The sequence below is a fragment of the Meriones unguiculatus genome, chromosome 6, assembly GCF_030254825.1.
Source record: "Meriones unguiculatus strain TT.TT164.6M chromosome 6, Bangor_MerUng_6.1, whole genome shotgun sequence".
Lineage (NCBI taxonomy): Eukaryota > Metazoa > Chordata > Mammalia > Rodentia > Muridae > Meriones > Meriones unguiculatus.
Genome location: NC_083354.1, coordinates 5,394,185 through 5,417,065, shown reverse-complemented (window position 1 = coordinate 5,417,065; position 22,881 = coordinate 5,394,185). Strand labels below are relative to the sequence as shown.

The following is a 22,881-nucleotide window of genomic DNA, read 5'->3' as shown; positions in this document are numbered from 1 at the left end:
ATATGATATGCTTTAATCACAGTTTCCCCATTCCCTTTCTAGCACCTACTTCTCACTTCCACAGAACCCTTTCCACTTCTATAATGTCTTGCTTCTTTTGTTTTACTTTGTTCTTTTAAGTGTCCCAACGAATTTTCCTGGGTGTGAAACATGAAATTTACCATGGTAATTGTGTTACGTATACATGCTGGTGTTAGCAAGCATGCTCATAATGTCATACAGCCAATCTCCACAGCTAGTTTCTCATTGCAAAACGGAAACTTCATACCTCTCAAACACCATTTCCCCAGTCCCTTTCCAGCCCTGGCAAGAAATCACTGCTTTGATTTCTGTTTCTATTAATTACTTTAGCAAGCCCATGTGAGTGGGGTGACATATCTTTGTTCTCTTGTGTTGGAACTCAATGCCCCTTGGAATCACCCACAAATAGTGCCAAAATTTCCTTCCAAACAGAAAAACATTCTTTTATCTCCACGTTCCGCATTCAGCAGCTCATTCATCATTGGTATATTACAGTTGTTCCTACCTCTTGGCTGTGGTACAGTGCAACTATCAACACAGAATGACCAGTGTGAAATGCTTTAATACACGTATGTGTGCCTGAGTTTGCATTTGATAAATAAAAAAGAAAACAGAAATGCTGACTCCTTCAAACGTTCCAATTCAGAATTGCAAAAGCTTGTCTGAGTTCATCAGAGCTTGTCGTGATTTCTTCAGGGGACTGATGAATTTCGTCTTATAAATCCCAAGGTATACATGAAACATGATCACAAACAAAATACCATACTAAGATATTTGCTTAGCAATGGCAATCTTCTGTAGGAAAATGACAGAAGAGTTTTTAAATAAATATAGTGATTCATTGAGGCACAGACTTACATCAAAATCATTTAGTTTCTTTTGTTTTTCCCTTCCTGTGAGACATACATATGTTAGCAGTTTTATAAATAGTTTAAGCCATACTTCCAATTTTTTTGGAAATTATCAAATACAAAATACATATCTTTGAAAGGTTTAGTATTGATATAGAAAATTAAGTATTTTTCTAAAATAAAAATAAAGCTAATAATAATGAGTTTTGGCTTATATTTGTTATTGTTCTATGAAAATTTGAGAAAAAACAGATTACATTGAGGATCTCACAGTAGATGTCATGTACTCTGTAGTTAAATTTTCATATGGTACAGGTAGCAATGAGAGACCTGAAGGATGGCAGTGGTTAGGCAGATTTGCTGCTCTTGTATAGGAACCAAGTTGATTTCCAGCACCTAGATGGGTGGGTAGGTCACAACCACCTGTAACTCCAGCTCCAAGTGCTCTAGCGCCCCCTTCTGGCTGCCAAAGGTATACTTACACACGAACACAAACACATGCTCACTCAGAGACACACATACACAAGTAAAAATCAAATCCTTTAAAAAAAGAAAAAAGACAGAAAGAAATGATGTTAACTTGTCCAGAGTACATAAGAAGCCATCTTTAGAAGCTGCACACCACATGATAGAATTACTATGCAACTGAGATCACTTTATATTTTTTTCTGTTACTAGCCCTGTTTTTGGCAAATTAGCTCACTCTGTTATTCGTGCAATGCTGAGATACTTAAACAACTGTGGTTATGTGGCATCACACACAGAGCTGTTTCAGGCAGTTGCCGGTGACCTTTATTTCTCTACTCCTCTACCTGGCAGAACAAGCGAGGCAAAGCAAAAATGACTAATTACAAATCTACTGTTTTTACTAATGCGGATGTACTGAAAAGGTTTTGGAAAGCAATGAAGTAATAAAAAAAATTTTAAATTAATAACTGAGATATATGTCTCTGAAATTGCTCTCTATTCAAAGAACAGAAAAGTAGCATTTACACAGAACTATGGATCCAGATGGGCGTGGTGACACATGTTTTCAATCACTACTCTCAGGAGGCAGAGGCAAGTAGATTTCTCTGAGTTCAAGGCCAGCCTGAACTCTACATAATACAACTTTGGAGCCAGGAAGATCCTAAAAGATTATTACTTAATTCAGTGGACTTAATTCAGTCCTCTAGATTTATAGGTGAAAATGCTGAGGACATTGGGGGGAAAGGCTTGTCCAAACTCTCATTATACTCAGCACCGGTGGCCTCATGACTGAAGCTGGATCAGCTGAATCTCAGACCCTAAGTCTTTCCACTCACGGTGTCATGCTACCCTTAACTCCCACATCACAATGTTTCTGCATGTGCAATGGGAAGAAAAGAACAATTATCTGACTGTGTATCTCTGCTGTGTGCTACTAAATGATTTGATAGTTAATTCATTAGATTTAGTAGGCATCGACTGAAATTATGACTGATGAAAGTAATTTAAAAAAAAAAACTTTCTGCAGGGCTGGGGGTGAAAGTCAATGGTAGAGTGCTTGCTTGGCATGTGTGAGGGCCTGAAGCTTGATGCCCACCTCCTCACACACATACAGAGTGTGGGGAAGAGGGCACACTGCCTGCAATTTAGTGTTATCTACAACTTTATTACCAGTAGATATCACTAATCAAAACTACGTGAGATTGCCAGGTGTGGTGGGAACTGACTGTAGTGTTGGCACTCGGGAAACTGAGGCAGGAGAATCACAAGCTCAAGGATTGGACTACATCACTGACACTGTCTCTCAAAGATGAAAACCAAAGCTAAAATAAGGGGGTCCTCTCTTGCCACTGTGTTAAGAGCAAGAGAGACATTCTCTTGGGCATGTTGATGGGAAAGCATAAAATGAAGAGGCAGCTCATGAGGATGGTGTACATCATTCAGGACTAGAGTCATTTAAAAAAATGGCACAAGCTAACAGGCAAGTGATTGCTAAAAACAAGGTTCCATGTCAGAACCCACAGCTGCTCCAGCCTCCCATGTGGGCAACGGTTTGGGAAGCAGAGTTCTATGGTGTCTGGAGAGGTAAACGGAGGGAAATGAGCACGAGAATGCTGAAAGGAGAAAGGGAAGTGGGCAAGCATTCTTTTCACTCCGGGATAAGGACATTCCCAAGCTGGCTACAGCTACAGGCCTGTGTGTGGAGAAATACCTCCTGAGCACATTAGAAAGCTAATCTAGAAACAGATTCTAGAAGCTATGTTTTTCTCGTCTTCTCTGAGTGTCAAGACCCATATGATTTTTAAATTGTAGACTGATACAGAAAAACTTTGGTTTATTTATAGACAAAATGTTGTACTAGCTGAAAAAAAAACATGCATGGAAATTGAGGAATGATATACTTCATTAGATAACTTCTCTTCACAGAAACATATGCTTAATACAAGAGCAGGGGCTCAGACGAAAAGTCATACTTATGTTAAATCATTCATATTATTTATGAGGTATGTAACATGACTAGTACTAGTGCCACGTGACATTATTAAATCTCTTAAAAACACACTGAATTTTAAAAAGGATGACCAAGAACTTTGTACCTTAGAAGATCACAAAGCCATTGTCTAAGACTTTTATATTCTTAAAACCTGTCTCCCTAAGTGAAAGAATCTAATCACAAAAAACCGTCCTGACACCATTCTAAAAACTGTGCTAGGATCTGTCCAGGAGGGGTGTTCTGCTACAGGCTGTGCATGGAGAGTGCACAGGAGTATCAGGCATTTCAGTTTAAGTGTGTGCTGTCTCAAGTAGGACAGTGATAAAGGAAAACTATCAACATACCAAAACCCCTAAAGTTGTCTGGCCTTCACTGAAGCTTCACAGAGGGTATGACACAAGACTTCAGTAACAACACTGACTACGGGAGATTCTAGAAGCTGGCCATATTCCACACTTTTGTTTTCATGCCAGTGTGCATGCCTGTATTCACAGTACTTGGGAAATGAAAGCATAAAAATCATGAGGCTAGCCTTGGCTACATGGTGAGTTCAGAGCTGGCCTGATTCGTGCATCAAGACCCTGCCTTAAACCCTAACCCTTGCTGAGAAAGAGAGAGAGAGAGAGAGAGAGAGAGAGAGAGAGAGAGAACGAGTGTTCTCTCACATATGCATATCTCCCATCTAATCCAAACATAAAGCCTACTTTAGAAATTAGCACAGATGAAAACTGCACATTAACTGTGTCAAATAAAATGAATATCAACATGCCATAAGACATTTTAAAAGCCTGTGTTCCTCCCCTGCAGCCTGGGAAGCCATAGGATAAACCTCCTCTGACTCCAGCTTATTATGGCTGAATCAAGCATCCCTGCCCACAAGTCCAGATGACTCACTGGTCCTTTCGAAGTCCTGGTTTCCCTGGTTCAGTCGGCACCTGCTCCCTTTGCCTCTGCCACCTTCACCCCAGCCTACCAACTCAAACATTCTCTGACTGTCCTCACTGCTGGCCTAAGGAGCCTGTGGAAAATTGCTTAAAAAAAAAAATTATCAGAAAACCGAGCCAATTGGTTCAGCTGCTTTCGCCACTCATGATTGACACATAGGGTGGGGACACTGAGATAACAGCAGACAAGGACCCCAATTGTCCTGGGGCCCTCAAACAAGGATCTCAAGAGGGGCAGAATGGCAATGACTCCCTTAGACTTCATAAGCGTCAACCTAGTGGCCTATTGTCTCTGTCCCTGACCTTTATTTCCCATGGCAAGTACATGTTGGCCTAAACAGCCATGTAAGTTCAGTGACAACACAAGCCTGGCTTCTAAAGTCTGTCATCATCTTTTAGGAGACACCCTCCCTCCTACACTACTGGCCGCATTCCCTTTTTCCTTCTGCCTCTTCAAGAGCAAATTCATGAAGCTAGATCAGTCCGAACTTCAGTGACACATAAGCATGGATCCATGTTCCATGAAGAAACCAGGTAGCCAGAAGAAAAATGGCAGAAACAGATAAAGTGGACAATGTAGCCCTTACCAGAGGAGAGAGATTAGTTGAATATTTCAGTTGAACGTTTTAGTTGAATGTTGCAGTTTTTACATATGAGTTTAATTAGTTATACTTTTTGAATCTAATCATTTTCACAAATATGAAGTAAAATCAAGAAGAAACAAACGCAGGGGCATCTGGAGCTCCAACTCCAAGATGGGCAACTGAAATGAAGTGTCCCATCAGCCCATGCTTTCCTCTGGTATAAGCAACAGTAACGTCATTGTTGCAAGCATCTAAATGTTTAGGAAAGTCAAATTTATTTTCATTGTTCTTTTCTAAAAGTGAGGTCTTTTAGATCTTAAATTCTATATAAAAAGTGTAAGTGATACAAGGAAAGTGACTTGTTCCTGGGAGCACAAAAGTTCATTATTTGCTAGATATGGCTGCTGTTGAAAAGTCTGGTTTGTAGCTCTCCCTTTGGCTGTGTTTTATTAAATAGCACTCTGTGATAGAAGAGTTCAAAGTTATATTTTTCCAGAAGCTATTTGTTCTAAGGAGAAAAAAAAAAGTCTTAGGTTGTCAAACATACTCTACAAACCTGTAGCCTTCTTAATAAAATAATGCAAAATAGGATTACTTTCCTTTGCTCATGTAGGAACCTCAAGGAGAGAAAAATCCATGGAGCTAGTAAAAAGAAGAGAAGTCACTGCACACCTACAGTGAGCCACTCAGGGCATGGCGCCTAGCTCAGCTTGCTCTTCCTGAATAATTTCATCCTTTCATCACACTCTGCAACATTTCTCAAGAGCACCTCTGTCTCCCACCCATTTTTATGTCCCTCTTTCCAAACATCTGACTCACCCACTTTTCTTCAACATCCCTGAATAAGCCTCCCTTTCTACCCTGCAGCCCCCCTTCAACATCCATGGGAGAAGTAAGTGCTCTTTGAAGAGGAGCAGAAGGAACATGGAGCACACAGAATGAGGGGAGTGAGCACGGGAGCTCCAGGTGTATTAAAAACAGACAGACAGACAAACAAACAAACACAAACTTGAACAATGCTGCAGCAAGGCCGAACAGGCTCCAGCCACCCAGCCTGGAGTGGGTTAAGAAGCAGCTCTCCCTGCATAAGACAGCTCATCACAGAGACAAGGAAGCAGTCTCGGGTTTCGTAAGTGGATAGTCAAGAGCATGGATGAATACCTTCCCACTGACCTGCTACTAAGAGGTCACTTGAGTGTCCCTATGTATACTCATTTCTCAAACCTGGCCCATGACAGCAGAGGAGCAAGCTTTCACACGAGTGAACACACAAAACTTCCAACTCCATTCAGGATCTTTTTCTGATGAACCAGGAAAGGAAGCTGTGTTCTAGCTGTGCTCTCCACTTTTCTTTCTGTGGCTGTGGAGCTGAGAACTCGCTTGGATGGGAAGGAGCTGAGAGACAGGACTGAGAACTCCTAGGTGTGGCTCTGGGTGCAAGGCAGCTGGAAGGCCTCGACCACATCACCACCTGCCCGCGAGCTTGTCTGATGTTCTGCACAGTTGTGTAAGGGGAAGCTCTGATGCAATGTTCGGAGCGGTATCACAGAGATGAAGGGAAGGGTGCTTCTTCCCTGGGCATTGCAGGTATCAGTGAGATAGCACTAAAGACAAACCCAAGGAGGAGCCGTCCCATTGCAGCTGCCTCGAACACATCTCCAGCTGCCCTGCTTGGGAGCTACTGCCTCTCCTGGCATCAAATGTGTGATCTCAGGAGACACACCGGGGTTTTCTAAACAAACCAATGAAACCTATGTGTAAAAAAGAAAAAATCATTTGTCTCACACAGAGACAACTCCAGCAAGCATTTTGTCCACAGCACAGACCTCAAAAAGCCTACTGTATTCATGCCTTAGCCCACTGTCTTGTTTGCCCTAGCAACAAAGACTACAAGAAGAAACTTTTCACTTCTAAAGAAGACAGCTATCATAGCCTATATTGTTAACATCTCCTGCCAGAATACAGGACCACGCTGCAAACACACAACAGAAATTTAAATCATAAATCCACTCCTAGAATCCTTTAAACGTAATGTTTAAGATTTTGAAAACTTTTTAAAGCAACAACAACAAAAAAAAAAAAAAAGGAAACGAAGAAACGGTAAACCGTGAACATTTATGGCACAATTAACCTGAGAACATTTATGTTACAATTACTTCTGCTAGGAAAACTACGCGACGGTCCTGCTCTGAAAACTGAACAGCTAAAGGGAAAGTTTCAGCTCACTGTACTTACGCAGGCTTCGGGGCCAACCTCTAGGTGCTGCTGCGGAGACCCCCTTCCCAAAGATTGCCTCCCCTCCCCTCCCCTCCCCCTGACGGCACTGCACTGCGCAAAGCCATCGCAGACGCTCGCCGACCGCATTTGCTACTGGAGAGCAACAACAACAAAAAACAAAACAAATACAAACAAACAAACAAACCCAAAAACTAACGTTCTTCGGGGAGCTAAATAATGCTATTTTACTTTTTAGTCCAAATTTTACTACAAAGAGGTTAGCTAAACGGAAGAAGATATGGGTGTTTTGTGAAAGCCTTCATGAAGTAGCAGAGACAGGTACTGGTCGGAGTCCTCCTCTGTCTCCAGGCCTCACTCTCTCTACAAGGAGTACCAGAACCTAAGAGAAGTCCTAGGCGAGCTCGGGAACTGCGGGCGTCAGGGCGGGGTGGTTCTTTGGCTACACTGGCAGCATCTGGTAAGTCAGCTCCCGCATCCAAGGGGCTGAAGAGATGGGAGTGTAGGGGGAGGAAGGAGGACGCCTTAACGCTGGCATCCCATTAACCAGTGCACAGCCGTTGCGCCCACGCCGCCGTGTCTGCGGGGACCCCGGGCGCCCCCAATAGCCTCAGGGTACCGGGTAGGGGGCGCAGGGCCTTGCCGGGCGCTGAGGCCGGGGGCTGGCGTCTGCGCCGTGGGCAGCCCACCGGAGCACCCAGCGAAGATGGGTGAGGCCCCTCGCCTGTACCTGCGATGGACCAGGTCCAGCGGTAGAACTCCACGGTGTCGTTGAGAGCCGTGGACACCGCGTTCAGGACGCTGCCGGGCTCCGAGTCCAGCAGCCCCATAGTGGCGCGGAGAGGTGCGAGCAGCGGGCGAGAGGAGAGGCCCCGGGGGACGGCGGGCGGCTGCGGCGAGGACCCTGCTGGCAGGCGGCGTCTCCTCCTCCTCCCGGCGCGCCGCGGCTGGGGATGCGGGCGGCGAGCAGTGGCGAGCAGCCGAGACAAGAAGCCGGAGGGCGGAGGAGGAGGAGGAGGAGGAGGAGGAGGACCCGCCACGAGCGCCCAGCGCTGCTCCTCTCTGTCGCCGCGCGCTGCCGCAGCTCCAATCCCCTCGCCCGCATCACGTGGCCGCGCGGGGCGGGGCGGTGCCTCCTCTCGCCCGGGGCGCGGGGATGCTGCGGTCGCGAGTGGTGGCCGGCCTGCGCAGGCGCGCTGAGGCCTGCCCCCGGCCGCCACCTGGCCCACAGGAACGCCGGAGGGGGACACCTCGTGCCCAGTCCACCTCCCCGCGCCTGTGTCCTCCTTCCCTGCCCGCCTGCCCACGGTCACCTCTGCTCTGCCGGATGCAACGTGGGAAACCGGGAGGGGAAAAAAGAACGGGGGGGGGGCAGTTTGTGGACAAAGATGAAGTCGGGGAGGCGTTTCTGGTCCTTGCCTGTCATTCACCTCCATTTCACTTGTGCTTTTTTGCTGTCTTCGCCTTTGGCACGTGTTTGTCGCCCAGACAAGGAAATGCAGGTGGCTTTGCTCTAAAGGAATGTCATTTGTCTTCTGCAGCGGCCAAGGAGAGCAGTCTGTGGTCACCCCATAAATAACACTAGCGGGTAGTTAAATCCTTGCAAGTATTGGAACAGTAGACTCAACACGCATGGACCGGTCAAGGCGATGTAATTGTGCCAGATATTAGGCTGCCGGTAGTTTAGAGACAGGGGAGCCCTTAAGAATAGGTTAAAAAGTATGTTTGGAGCCGAAGACCTTCAGGTCAATCTGAAAGAATGGTGCTGAGGAGACAAAGGGCAATTGACTTGAAAGAAGAAAGCCATCCCTGTGAAAAGTAACCAAATAACATTTTTTACCCTGTATTATTTTAGGGTTAGTGAGTGGTCCAATAACACTTTCATCTGCTCTTTAATTAGACGTGCTCTTCTTCACTTGCTGATTTAGAGTGTTTATTTTAAAGGTCACTGAGTCAAATGCCTGACACTGTTTGACATGAGTAGTACCTGAGCCCTAACTCAGTGCTATATATAGCAAGTCGTAAGTATTTATGGTTACAAAGTTATAACTTACACCTTTCAGAGTGTAATAGGAGTTATTTAAGTAGAAAGAGCTTGGGGAGAAAAGGTAATGAAAAGTCGTGGCTTTGTTGTGTAACTCAGGCCACCCATAGCCTTCTTTAAATGCTCTATTCTGAAATCAACCAAACGATATATGATTTATTAATTTGTCAAGTCTGCTTGGCAAACATATGTCTATTCCTAGTTATGATTCTATTAACTATAAAGAATTCTAGTCAAGTCCCATTTTTTTTTTTTGGTAGCCCAACTGTTAGTTTTTCATTTGCTTGTAGTATTGATTGCTGCCTCTCTATTGTCTTGGAGTCATGGGTATTTTTAGGGAGAACAGACTCCTACCTTTACCTCACAAATCCTCACAGTCTTTGCTTATTTGATATAATGTGAAATTGTTAAAGCAGCTTTATTCCAGAGTTTCGTTGATGCCTCTCTTCTACGGTGGAGGACAATTTAAGTTCCTTATTCACTAGGGGGCGCCTGTCTCACAAGGAAATCTTCGAAACGCCCTGATCAATGTCAAGGGCGAAGTAGCAACTATGCTTTATCTCTTTGTCTGCCTTACTTCAGAGCAGTGTAATTTTTATTTATACTTATGAACTGTTCAAGAAGAAGCATACAAGCATACAAGAAGAAACAAAGTCTTAGGACGTATCCACTCTTGAGCTCTACTACCTAGAGTGAAGATTATAGTCATTACTTAATTCACACGTGGTTTACAGGTACCAATGATTGTACAGAACCAAAGCTTGCTGCTATGGTTTGAGTAGATCTCTCAAAGTTCATTCGTTGGACCTTAAACCCCAATACAGCAAGGTAGAGAGGTGAAGCCTACAAGCAGTTGTGTGAGTCATGAAGGCTCTGCCTTCATGAATAGATTAAGTTACAAAGCATTTTAAATTGTGAGTTTGGTCTCTCACAGCAAACACTTCTTAGTTGTCTATTTTTTAAAAAAACTATTTTATTTCATGTGTATTAGTGTTCTGCCTGCATGTATGTCTGCGTGAGGGTGTTGAATCCCCTAGGACCGGAGTTACAGACAGCTGTGAGCTGCCAGGTGGGACCTGGGAATTGAACGGGTCTTCTGGAAGAGCAGTCAGTGTTCTTAACCAATGATCCATCTCTCCAGCCCTAGTTGTCTACTTTTTTCCATGGAGGTTGGGGGTGGACCTCATTGGTTCTTGATGGTAGGCTTCCTAGTTTTCAGGTCTGTAATAAATCTGTGTTCTCTACAAGTTATTCAGTCTTTGATATTCTTTTATAGCAGCATGAACCAGACTAAGACAGAAAATAATGAGAACTGGGGCTATGGTTATTTCAGATACCTGGAAATATGGAAATGGCTTTGGAGTAGGGTAATGGGTAGAGACTAGAAGAGCTTCAAGGATTAGCTACAAAAAAAACCTAGAATTCCCAGGAACAGTTAGAGCTGCTGTGATGCAGAAGAGAGAATTTGGGGAAGAATGGCTGAAATATCTTTATACCTAAATGGTCACCAGCAGCAGAAATACAGACAACATAGGCCATTCTGATGACACATCAGATGGAAATAAAGAGCAAAGCACTGGAAACCGAAGCTAAGTGAAATTGGCTAAATGTGCTCATGCCCAGGGATGCATGGGGGTAGGGGGAGGACAGATTAGGAGTGATGCGCTGGGATATATGTATGGTAGAAGAATTTTTAAGTCAAAGGATGGTGGCAGTTTTTTTTTAATTGGTTTTGGTTAGATATTAGAGACCTTGACACTCTCCTGACTTAAAAACATGTAATCATCCCAAAAGCTGCACGTGACTCCATCTCAATTCCCACTGAGGCCTTCTGGGACTAGGACTTTTAGAAGGAACCTGGGTCTGCCTGGAAGTCTGGTTCAAGGCTGTCTGTTTGTTTGTTTTGTCGGTTTGTTTTGGTTTTTGGACAGATACAAGTAAATTTCCTAGGAGCAGCAAGAGCACACAGCTTTAAAAATTTTTTTGTTATTTATTCTCTGGTGAAACCAAATTTCACCAGAGCAAGAGATACACTGTGTGTCCAAAACAAAGAATGACACAGGGACATGGTGACTCCTGGCAGCAAACCAGACAAAAGGAAAGCAATCTGGAGAAAGGTAACTCTCTCATGATTGATTAACTCCCATGACTTAGTGGTATGACTTTATCAAATTACAAGTCTCATTTCTGCTAAGGACGTCAAACTCAGAATGTATCTGATAGTGTTCCTTCAACTAAAGGAAAGTTGGATAAATAGAAGTGTATTTATCCTTCACACAGGTATTTGTAACAGTTTTACTTATAATCACTGCATGCTGCAAACAGCCACAGTGCCCTTTAAGAGTTAAATAAATAAATAACTACAGACTGCCACAAGAGAATGTAGTTATGTTACAAGATACTGAGAACTACTATCAAGTGAAGGGTTCCCCTGGTTCTTCTTAAAAGAAAGAATTCAGAGAAGACACAGACAATTTCAGCAGCAGCTTATTTAACAAAGCAGGGCAAAGAGAATAGTACATGCCATGCAAAGATGAGAACAGACTGACCTCAAGCGCATTGTAAAATTTTAAGAAGAATTTTGTATGAGTATTTCTGAAGTGGGTAGCATATTTACTGGGGTAAGATGACCTTTTCCTCTTTGCCCAAATCTTGGTGCATTATCATACTTTTAAGGTGATTCTTCCCATAATCCTCTTTAAATGCCACAGTGAGATAGGGATGCGAAACAACCATGTAAATATTATAATAATGTCAGGGTCTTTGGGAGATGCTAATTCTTCATTAGTGTGCATGTATGTCAAATTTGAAAGTTCCCCGGTGCCTTTATTTTTACTATTTCAAGAAGAACCTAATTTCAGGTTCAAGGATATTTAGCCAGAATGAGACATTCTGTTGATAGACAAATCTGTCTAGATGTATCTGAAATTACCTTTCATTCCTTCACATCTTAGTTAGTTAGTTAGTTAGTTAGTTAGTACTTATTTGTTTTTCAAGACAAGGTTTTTCTGTGTGGTCCTGCCTGTCCTGAAACTGCTCAGGCTGTTCCTTGAACTCAGAGATCTGCCCGCCTCTGCCTCCCAAGTGCTACCAGATCCACATCTAATTTCTCATCTAACCGGAAACATAGTCATCAATATACAACCTTTCTTGGTTACCTCATACCTAACTCTTTGTCTTCCTTATCTCAGAAGAACCTCACGGAATGGGGTCAGAGTATAATTTGCTGGCCGAAACGAATACTCAGTTAGATTAAGGCAAAATGGTCTTTGCCATCAGTTAGCCTGAACAAGCTGATGATAAGACCCTATCGATGCAGACAACACATACTTAATGAAATAGGACATGGAGAAAGCAAGTAGGCATTCCACAGCAAGCTCCACCCCACCCCTACTGGCCAGCATTCACAGTGCTGGAAGACGCTACTCACGATAGCAGAGTGGAAAAGTGATCACCAATCTGTGAGCCCTGTGAACTATGACAGCAACCTGTCTGCAAGATATGTCCCCTGGCATAATAATGGCAGGAAATGTTATTGGGGTAACAAGATAACTTCTAAAATTGGATTTAAAGCACCTGGATTTAAAGATATTACTCATATTTGACAATTTTAATGAGGCCAGAAACCTGAGACTAGATAGCTCATAAGCTGTAGGGGAATCCCTACTACATTTTTTTTTCTGATAAATGAACACAGCAATAAAACCACTCTTAACGATGTATTGCTGTACCCATAGAAAAGTGCATTGATGAACCCTCCTCAGAAACACCTTTTTGTTCAGTAGACAGTAATTAGTGTAGAGACCCATGAATAGGCAATGTGTAGAGGGTGAGAGATCTTGGATCACTCTGCCCTACATTGGATATCTTCATCATCCCTCTTCCCTCAAAGCTCAGGAAAATAGAAAGATTGTAAGAGCCAGAGGTGGTGGACAACTTCAAGAGGGTTAAGAGTATGATCAAAATATAGTTTTTGAAATTCTCATAAAATAAACAACAACAACAACAAAAAAAAACATTTTAAAATTCAAAGACAAACTGACTGCCTACAGGCAGCATCTTCTGTTTCCCACAGTGGAATGACCCAATAGTTCTGGTACATTTGTAGCTTTACACTAGAACTCAATAGTAAAGTAAGTGGATGTCACATGGTAGAAGGCAAGTTTCTTAATAAAGAAGTAAATTTGTGGGGAAGCATAAGAAGGAGGCTGGAATGATCACGTGACACTAGATTAAAATTGGCCCAGCAGTACAAATTTATTTAGAGATTCACATAGACATTAATGATTGTGCATAGGTGCACCTGTCATGTGAGGGCTGAGGGTTTAGCTGGGGGTAGAATATAGAGTACAAAAAGCATGCATGATGCTCTGACTTTTATCCTTAGCACTGAAAATGTGCTAAGTGTTTGAAAATTTTTAAAAAATTGTGGGACTTTTTAATATCGATGCCATGCTTTAATACTGTGGATTAACACGAGGTCTTGGGGATGAACCAGAAAGAATCAGTTGTGTTTTAGTAGTGATGTACTTGTGTTTTGAACTGACAAGAGGTTAGTTGCTCTGGCTAGGTTTTGTTAAGTTGGCACAAACTAGACAGAAGGAACCTAAACTGAGGAATTGTCTTTATCAGATTGGCCCATGGGCGTGTCTGCAGGACATTTTCTTGATTACTGATTGATGTGGGAGGGCCCAGCCCACTGTGGGTGGTGTCACCCCTGGGCAATTGGGCCTGGGGTGTGTAAGAAATCCAATTGAGCAAGCTGTAGAAAACTAGCCAGAAAGCAATATTCCTCCACGGTCTCTGCTCCAGTTCCTGCCTCCAAGTTCCTGCCTTGAGTTCCTGCCCCAACTTCCCCCAGTAATGGAGTGTGACCTGAATAGTATGATGAAATAATACCTTTCCCTTTATAACTTGTTTTTAGTCAGTGTTTCGTGACAACAAAAGAGAAGCAAACTGTGACTGATCATCATGTAACACCAAGTAAATCATCAAGTATAAGCTCTATATCTTTTCAGTAATTGTGATAAAGTTGTCATACTTGATAATACAGAAACTGAAGATGGGCTATATGGACACTTTATTTTATTCTTGCAAAATCTACATGTATCTTAAGCTCTTCTAACTGATAAATATTTTAAATAGTAAATAAAAAGTGAAAATATGAAATTTTGGGGTAATTTTGAGTCTGGTAATTTATTCTGAAGAAATAACTATTATATCTTAATGTAGGTTTGATAATGCTATCTATTGGAATAACACACTGAGATGTTTAGATGATATCAGCAATAAGAAGTAGTATGCATTCTCAATAAATTTTGCTACTGGAATTTTGTTATGATTCATAACTGTTAATATTTTATTTAAAACTGGCTCTGAGTAAGGCACAATCCTCAAAGAACTGACAGTCTTGTTGAAATAAGCAAAAGAGTAGCTACCATAAAGGGCAAGAATTTAATAATAAAAAACTCTGAGTTTGCTATTTGACATCATAAAAATAGTTAATCCCACTGCCTAGGCCTGTAACATTGAATAAATGTAGCAAAAATGATGATATCGATAACATTACCCTCTACAACAATATTGATGAGGCCAAAGGAGTGATGGACTAAAACAAAAGTATCTCCCAATTTGGGTGGAGGATATTCCTGGTTTATTGGAAAATGTAGTGTCTGACATGCATGTTAAATATTAAATAGTTGGTTACTAAATAAATACCCATCCAGTTTCTGTGTATGTAGAGCTTGGAGTACATGCCAGGCTGTCCTTCTCCTGAGGATTCTTAGAGGGAAAGAATGAGTAATATTTCAATATAATGACATAAGTATAATCAGTGGCCTTGTGTGTAGAGGTTAGAACTCACAATGTAGCCATTGTGAGGAGGGAGGAATCATGTATGACTTTCCAAAACAATGGTCAATGTGATCAGTGGTTTATGTATCCTAGTTTCATTTCTGTTGCTTATGATTAAAATACCCCAGCTAAGGTAAATTTAAGATAGAAAGAGTTTACTCAAATTACAATTCAAGTTTGTCACTGCAGGGGAGCAGAGCAGGAACTTGAAGCACCCACAGTCAAGAGCAGAAAGAAATATATCCCTGCATGCCTACTTGTGCTCACCCCTCCATATTCTACACAGCCAGAACCCAAACACGAAGAGTGGTGCCCACAGTGGGCGACGTCTTCTTCCCACACCAATCAATATAATTAAGACAATCCCCCACAGACATGATCACAGGCCAACTTCAACCCGACCTTCATTGAGACTCTCTTCCCAGGAGATTCTAGAGTGAGTCAAGTTAGCAATTAGAACTAACCATCACAGTGCAGGATAACATCTCACACAGTGGAGACATTATGACCCAATCTTTGGGAAGGGAAAGTTGGAGTTAGAAGCGATCAAGACACATTGTATATATGTATAAATTATCAACAAATAAATGCAAGATATTCTAAAACAACAATCTCAAAAGTGACAAATAGAATGTGTACTTATCTCAACAACACTGAACATAGAATAAGAAGTAATGAAAGGTTGCTGGGTGTTAAGACGAAAGCTGGAATATTGGTGGGAGAGAGGATAAAGACCTGCGGAAATCATGCTGAGGAGTGTGGGCCATTTCTGTATATAATTGGTATAAAAGATAACGAACGCAAGTGTGCTCATTATGTATTTTAGAAAACAGTTCTTGATATGATTAAACTATGCATTTCATGGGTCAACACTCTCAACATGCAGACCAGGAACCTTGTGAGTGATATAAGAAAGAGATAATTAGGCTGCAAACAGGGGCAGTAGATGTTGAAGAGTAAGGTTTGAGCAGAGTTTAAGGACGGAATTTTAAGAACTGAGCCTGAGTGCACAGAAGGAGGACTCTACCTCTTCAAACCCTGTTCAAAACTACACACACACACACACACACACACACACACACACACACACTGCCATAGACGTACTGATAAATATTCATCTGGGCTTGGGGATAAGAGGCCTCAGAGGCTTCATTTACAGCATTTTCCAGTTTCTATGATTAAATGCTCTTTCTACAGCTAAGACCAGGAACATTTCATCAGTGAATGTAGAGCGGAAAGGAGATGCTCACAGTTGGCATCCATGAGCTAGCAAAAGGCTGCCCTAGCATGCTGCTGCCGCCCTGACCCTTCACTCAGTGTAACTATTCCCACAGAGTACATTGTCTCTATGTTGCACTACTTTGTAACAGCCCACCATCATCTGCTTGGATTTCTCCCATGAATCTCTGTCCTCTATGCCAGTTCATTCCAATCTCACACTAAATGCTACAGGCAAACACTAGTTCTGCCACACGACGCCTTTTACAACTTTTTTGCTTCCCATGGAGTAATTGATGTGACCTATCAGTGCCCAGTGAAAATTCTTTGGAAAAAGAAAAGCAAAATTTTGTAACTTGCATTGTCTTTACCACAAGACACAAAGAATTAAGTTGCAGTGGTTTAACAATGCCATACTTCACACATGATCACAAACTTTTTTTCTAGCTATGAATTTGAAGAAGGTGGAAGAAATACCATGTCTTCATTATCTACTGAGAAAATCACTTTGTTGAGAATTGAAATCAGTATCAGTGGTCAAGTTTGTCTGGGAGAGCTGGCAACTCAGTACACACATTCACAAAGTTTTATTGCAATGCAAATTAGATTCAGCCACAGTCCATATATTATTAGAAATATTTTTTTGGAAAGAGCAATCTAAGCCATTTTCCAATAAGAAGTGACATGTGAGTTACTGTTAGATCATAAAATTGTATACTTTCAGCAAGTTTCGGATAGGTTGCATTTACTTACTCCTTTGTGACTTATAATAAATAAGAGAACATACATTTTGAGCACATGTTATTGGATTGTAGCTAGAGAAGTGTTCATATTTTACACATGGGAGTCTATTTTCAAACATTATGGGCAAAGATCACAGGACAGTACTGTGGCATCGTAGAAAGCGTCCTTCACCAGGAACTGCAAGGCACCTTGGTTCTGTTTATATCTAGTATGTGTGGGCACAGGCAAGTCACAGGCTTAGTCTCTCCGCCTCATAAGTGAAGATAATGCGCTCTCTACTTTGCACAGTTGTGTGGGACTTAAATTTATTTGAATTTAAGTTTATTTAAAGAATTATATTTTTACTACTGTAATAGTTCACCACCATAGGTTACATTAAAATTGATAATTTTTAGAGATAAATTATATGTTTTCATTAATAATTGAACTAAATAACCACATATAATGCTCTAAAACATACTTAAAATGTACAAAAAAAAAGCCATTGAAAACTATTTCTTTCCATGTGGAAAAGTTACACCTGTCTAAGTATTCTACAGTATATTTTTGTGTTGAAACCACACCTTCAATCATAATGATATAAAATAATTGTACAGATTTGGTCACTACAAATGTAACTTGGGTTACTTAAATTGTTTGTTGCCTTTTATAATTTTCTTAAATAACATCTTTCATTGGATGTAGGGGTAGCATTATTTCTCTTTCTTTTCCATTACATATAGCTCAGAATTATCTGACAAGTACTTCTCCCCCCTTTGCTATGCCATGCATTCTACTCAAACATGGAGAATTTATAATTCCTTCAACAAGTGTCCTTAAAAGGAGTCTCCTTGAAATGTTACATGGCGATTTCCAGTTCCCCCCCCACACACACACACAAAGAACACCTCCCACAGTCGCCTTGGTCTGCACCAGCATTGATGATGTTGACAGTACAATCACATGTTCACATTTGGAGAAATTACTAGTGAAGGAAAGAAAGAAGGCCAAGTGGGGTTGATTCCTATACTGTGACAAGAGCTATTGATGGGTAGCAATGGCATCTGAGGCATCTTTGTGCTGTCATCCTAAGACCCATCTTCCAACAAGTAAATGTTCAAGACAGATGACAAGTGTTGAATAAAGAAATAGACTGCTAGGTAATTTAAAACATGGAAGTGGCCACTGGAGTAATTTGTATCTTTATTTAGATAACTGACTACTGTGAAAAACTAGGTCGACAGAAGTTAATTTATCATGTGCATCAACAGTTTTTCAAACAAAGCCAAGTGGACAGGCTCTTCCACCTTGCCTTGCCATTCATTTAATTCTTGAAATACTGCTCTTGCCATGAGGACATTCAAAGTCCAACTCATCTTTCTTCCTCTAGCACATTCCTGAGACGCCTGAGTGCATCTCAGTCACTTCCTGTCCTACCGGGCTCCTAGAAAATCTGGCTAGTCTTGGGGCTGCCCTGATCCAGATCCTTCCTCATATCTATGAAAGTGCAACCCAGGGCCCAGTCTTACACAAGCATGCCATCCCATAAATTAGTGTACACACTGATCTCCACTATTCATTAGCTGGTGCTCAGTTATGCACACCAAGGCCTAAAATAATTAAACATAAACCTTCATGGCTAACTGCACTTGGGCCCCAAAAAATACTTTTTCAAAATTCCTGTCCTGTGTCTTTTAAAAACAAACAACCCCCACCCCCCCACACACATTCAGGGAAGCATAGGGATCCTGCCAGTGTTGGCATGGACAATGGATTCTGCTCAGAGAGCTGGAGTGGTAAAAAGGCTGGGTAAAAGGAAAGACCAAAAAAATAACAAGTTGAGTTTTGCTCCTCACAGCCATTCCCAGGAGTGAAAACTCACATTCTTGCTTCTTCTCAGGTATCAGTTCATGGATCTGAAAACTTCACCAATAAATGCGATACTTGCAGTGATTGCACACAGGCGGCCACGAATACTTGCCGCATTAGAAATTGTGTTTGTTGGACATCTGAATTGTAACTCATCCAGTGAGAATGTCATTGCTGTAGACTGTACTTACCGGGTTTTAAAATTTTTTTTTTGAAGATTTAGTTTAAAAAAGACTATAAGAAAGTTTACTGTTTTATTTTGGTTATATGTCAAAATAATGTTTTGTCCGTACAGGAATAAAACATTAAAATTATGAATTGCTCAGTGACTTCACTATACTTTTACTTTCTAAACATAGGTAAAGTTTTAACATAAAATATTTTAAAATGGACATATGTCCTGCACTATTCTTTATTAGACAAAACCAGTACAAACATATGATGAACTATGATCTACAAAAGTTAGATATTTTGAAGAGTGAGTTATAAGTTTAAGTCTAGATAATTTAAATTACAGTTTTCATGTGCATCGATTTGTGTGTGATTCTTCATTTTAATAGCTCACTTTAAAGAAAAATTATTTTTTTAGAAGAAAAGTGTAAAATAAATTTAATCATTTAATTTTTCTGAAGACATATTTAGAGTAAATTTATTTGTGTTGATAGTCATAAATTATGTGAAAATCCTTCTTTAAAATTTGCATTCATTTTGTTTTGTTTTGTTTATGGGGAGATAGGGTCTAACTTTGCAGCTAGCATCCAACTCACCATGGAACTTAAGCAAGCCTCCAACTCACAGGAATCCTGCCATGTTAACCTCTCAAGTGCTGGTACCACAGACATGAACCAGCAGATCCAGTAAAAACCTCACTTATGGAGACATAATAAGTGATAATTTTCTCAGGAAAATAAGAACAAATTTATGAAGAAACTCAATTTGTAAATATGTTTGTAAATTATATGCTTTCATGTTATTGATCTTGCAGATACTGCTGGCTCATTAACAAAACAGCTAAAGTGTTGAGAAATAATAACATTTGAGTGTGTCTTATATCTTGCCAAATATCAGAACATAAAAATTATAGCTTTAAACTTATACTTTAATTTGACTAATATTTAACAGTTTGGTCTCAGTAGGAGGAAAGGGCATATTTTATAGCTATTTAGTCTGACATTTAAATATTTCAACAAGTAGAATGTGGAATTCTTTTTGTACTCTTCTTATGGACCTCACAAATGTTGGCATCCTACCTTTTTCAGTCACAAAGTGGACCGAAGTTACCAGAAAGTTCTCAGCTAAACAGACTCTTCTTCACGGCAAGCCATCATATCAGAAGCCTCTGAAGTGTCTTCTGGAGTTCTGTCACAGATAATATCTCCATGACCTTTGAAGGTCTGTGTGAATCTCCCTAGCCTGGGTGGAAAATAATGAACCTGAGAAATAAGCGGAGAAGAAAATGAGTCCGGTAACATCCTTGCAAGCATGGTTCACACCTCAGCTTTTTCCGGGGTGAATTAGATAGTCTGAAAGTTGCTGAGACAGATTTTTGAACAAGTGGAAAGCATCTGCAGTGTGCTCAATGTGACACTCGTGGTGCCAACTTTTGGGAGAAACTGGGTCAAAGGGTGGAGTTAGAACTGATGTCCTTCAAAAGGAGCAAGTGCCAACTGAACTACAACAGGAGAGGGCCTCCTGGAAATTCACAGGAGAGTAGATCACTTGCCTACTAGGCTGGTTCACACATTATTTTATTGGTGCTGGAATATGCACCACCATGTCCAGAAGGGATACATATGTGAATTTTACTTACTGGCCTACAAACCAACATGTACCACCATAAAATACATCAGTCCATCAGGAACAAGTATGTGAATCTTGCCTACCTGCTATAAACCAACCACCTCTGTACACTGATAGCTATTTTCAGTTACCAAATATATAGATTTAAATAATATTTGCACCAGAAATAGTAAAAAAATGGACTGAGAAACAATGTCCAATTGTTTTGATTTTTTGTTTTTGTTTTTGTTTTTTTTCTTAGAGGGAAACTAAAGTGCCAGCGTCTTGCTTTTGCAAACTGCTTTGTGGTGATCAAGGTGTGTTACCATAAACAGTCCCATTGGATCCTAATACTAGTTTACAAAGTAGGCAATATAATTTTCTCATCTATTTTTTTTCCCAGATAGGAGACTGTAGAGGGTTTTTAATCTAGCAATATGGCCACTCTGACTGGAATACACACACACACACACACACACACACACACACACACACACACACGTCTTTTAATCCCAAGAGACAGAGGCAAGAAGATCTCTAAACTCAAGGCCAGTCTGGTATAGAGCAAGTTTCAGATAAAGAAAAGCTTAAATCCAGGATGGTGATACACGCCTTTAACCCCAGCACTCTAGAGACAGAGGCATGCAGATCTCTGAGTCCTAGTCAGTGCTGTTTAGGCAGTTTGGTTGAGTCAGTGAGTTGAGAGGCAGTGCAGTGAAGTTGAATCCATGGCAGTCCAGTTTGTGGAATTCGAAGGCAGTTTTACTGGGAGAGATTTACAGAGGGCAGGTTGAAGAGAGAACAAGCTAGACACTGGTGAAGACAGAATGAACCAGAGGATGAGAAGGTGCCGTAAGATTAGAACAGGTTGCTAGAGTTAGTTTGAGGCCAAGCAGAGCAATTCAGTGAGAAACTGAGAGAAGTCAGGTTGAATCAGACATCTTGGAGAGGAGTTTGAGCTAGAACAGCTGAGTGGAACCAGCCAGCCAGAGGTCAGAAAGAACTAGAAAGGGTAAGCTTAATCAGCAGTAAGTCTTTAACATTCTAGGCTTAGATTAGATTGTACAGAAGCTAGAAGCATCCAGGACTAGGCCTACGTTAGCAGACAGAGACAGTAACAATTACACCAGGAGAATAAAAGATAACTTTTTACAGGAGACTTGCCCTCTGTGAGGTTTCCTCCCTAGGACCAATTGCTCATCTGCTGTTATTATCATTTTTTTTGGGGGGTGTCATGTAATGAGATTCCCTGATATGATGTACTTCATTTTCAAATGACTGAAGCCCAGAGTTTAATTTAATTCATTTGTTTAATTATTTGTTTGGGTTTTTCGTTTGTTAGTTTTTCAAGACAAGGTTTCTCTGTGTAACACTGACTGTCCTGGATCTCTGTAGATTAGCTGGCCCTGAACTCAGAGATCTGCTTGCCTCCTTCACCTTTCTGAGTGCTGTGATTAAAGGCGTGCAGCATCACTTCCGTCACAGCCCAGAACTTTAAATCACCCAAATTAAATATCAAAACCATTAAGGTATGATTCCAAAATAATTGTTTCAAAATCTCACAGAGTTTATTCAGTGTGCACTGGTTGCCTTTCGAGTCCCTATTACTCCACCTTTCTCTCTTGATTTTTACAAATCAGATAAATGTCACAATTTACCAGCATCTGTTTTTCTTCCATCCACATCTACCTTGTACTTCTCTATGGCCTTGGTGGGGAAAGGGACTATTAGCTTTTCTCATCCTTGCTGGTTTTTTTTGTTTTTGTTTTTTTTTTTTCAAAGAAAGCCCCCCTGGCTGCCCACCCTAGAAACATCTGTGGTTCTGACTAGCCAGGCTACAGGAGATTCCCTGACAAGCTTGCCCTGTCAGATAAAGCAGGGAGTGAGCCTCTGATAGATGCCTCAGGCTCTGTGCTGTGTGTCCATGATACAAGCTGGTCAGAGCTGTTATACAAGAGGCTAATGTGGGTGACTTCTAGCCTACACTCTGTGTGTTTTGCTGCATCTGAGCACAGGGCAAATAAATCCTCAGGAAGCTTTCTCTGCAATGAAAGGAATCCAGCAAAAGAAAAATGTCAGGAAATTAAATCACATTTTATTATTTAGGAAGGAAACTCCAAACCACAACACAGTAGAATGAACTGGTGATTTTTTTTTTTTTTTCTAGCCAACATAAGAAAGGATTTGGGCTCTTACAATTCAAAAGCAAGTTATGTCAGGCCCCCAAATAGAAGAGACAAAAGACCATTTTCTTTCTGGTGACACTGTCTTTAACGCCAAGGGTGTGGGTGGCTTTATG

The 22,881-nt window shown here is 41.1% G+C and overlaps 1 protein-coding gene across 2 annotated transcripts in view; it reads right to left on the bottom strand.

Moving 5' to 3' along the window:
* Positions 1-22,881, bottom strand: part of Elovl4 (ELOVL fatty acid elongase 4) — a 53,709-nt gene that overhangs the window by 21,884 nt on the left and 8,944 nt on the right. Inside the window, exon 1 of one of the 2 annotated variants that reach the window (XM_021633295.2) lies at positions 7,827-8,259. The exons of the other annotated variant lie outside the window; for it this stretch is intronic. Coding sequence (XP_021488970.1) covers positions 7,827-7,926 — 100 coding nt within the window. The 5' untranslated portion in view covers positions 7,927-8,259. Of the gene's footprint in view, positions 1-7,826; positions 8,260-22,881 lie in introns of those variants that run through there. 2 annotated transcript variants of the gene reach the window in all.